This window comes from Trichinella spiralis (assembly GCF_000181795.1).
Source record: "Trichinella spiralis strain ISS 195 chromosome Unknown Scfld5916, whole genome shotgun sequence".
Taxonomy (NCBI): Eukaryota; Metazoa; Nematoda; class Enoplea; order Trichinellida; family Trichinellidae; genus Trichinella; species Trichinella spiralis.
In genome coordinates, this window is record NW_003532855.1 from 1 (window position 1) to 1374 (window position 1374).

The window sequence follows — 1374 nt, forward strand, 5'->3', positions numbered from 1 at the left end:
GTGCGTACAATTATGAGATGAATTTTTTTTATTGAAGTATTTAGTTTTCAGATATATGATGTTGATTTGGAGCTTGAATTGAAAGAAGATTTGCGTCGTGAAATCAAAAAGCAGTTAATTAGAAAAATGTTGAATGATCGATCTTTCAGTGAAACGTTTGACTCGAAACCATTACTGAGTGATGACGACTGACATTAGTTATTTCAGAAATTCCTTATAAATTATTATTCCAGTTATGGTAAAATACTTTGAAAATTATCAGATTTATTATTATTATTGTATTTTCTGTATGAAGTAAATATAACGACAAAGTATAGCAACACATTTTTGAATGGTGATGATTTTGACTTGGCTGTTTCTCAATCTTATTTTCATTCATAGAAAAACATTATTTGTGATTTTATTTACAAGCAGTGGAAGAATCAGTTCGATTTTACTGTAATTTTTCAATTCTATGCAATTCAATTTGCAACACAAATTTTTAAATATTAACAGTGATTGACAACTTATCAAGAACAAATGGATAGTGAGCTTGCAACGAACATGATGTACGTAGTTCTTGGAAACTCGAGTCCAATAAAATGAATAGACTTTATAGAGGGGGGGGACGAATTTTATAACGTTTGTTTTTGAACGCTTTTCAGTTGCGAAAGTTGAATCGCGTTGATTACTAGCGAGATCCACTGTGAAACCACCGAATGCATGGTTGTCTAGGGAAGTGCCACGAACTTTGATCTACAAATAAGATAAAATATGTATATAGAATTTTATACAATTTTGGAAATAAATTTAAGAGTAAAAATAAAATTCATCAGATCTTATCAGCAATATATCACGTTAAACTTATAATGTTTAAGTTTATTTTCAGTTGTCGTTTTTCATCACAGCTCAATCAAGAATCAATCACAAAGTGTAAATAGAAATGTTACAAACCTTTCAAGTGTAAACATAATCGTCAATGAATAAAATAAAACCAAGTCATATCACGTTAAATGTTCTGGTAAGCATTACAAAAACCGTATAGGAACATGATTCGCAAGAGTTATTACTTTAGCAATGAAAATTATTGCAGTATAAAATTGCCAGGAAAATGAATTCCAATAAAAAGTATTACTCATATTAATTTTTGTTCAAATTCATTGTAGGTTTTAACATTGTAATTAAAAATTAAAGTTGTACAATTTTGCCTAAATGCAAAGTAAAATTTATTATTCTTTATTTCGCATATATTTTTTATCTAATATTTAGATGAAAATTAAAAGTACTATTATTTAAGTACTTTGTAGGATAATGATTTATTTGTGTGATTTACTGTCCAAAAATGCGTCGTAATTGATATGGTAAGAAATGAACCTACTTTAATGTAATAATTTA

The 1374-nt window shown here is 27.7% G+C and overlaps 1 protein-coding gene across 1 annotated transcript; it reads left to right on the forward strand.

Moving 5' to 3' along the window:
* Nucleotides 1–51: 51 nt before the first annotated feature.
* Nucleotides 52–192, forward strand: Tsp_14687 (conserved hypothetical protein; the record flags this gene model as incomplete). The annotated part of the gene is made up of 1 exon (XM_003366484.1): nucleotides 52–192. A coding segment is annotated over one exon (141 nt), but the record flags the coding sequence as incomplete, so codon positions are not given.
* Nucleotides 193–1374: the final 1182 nt, after the last annotated feature.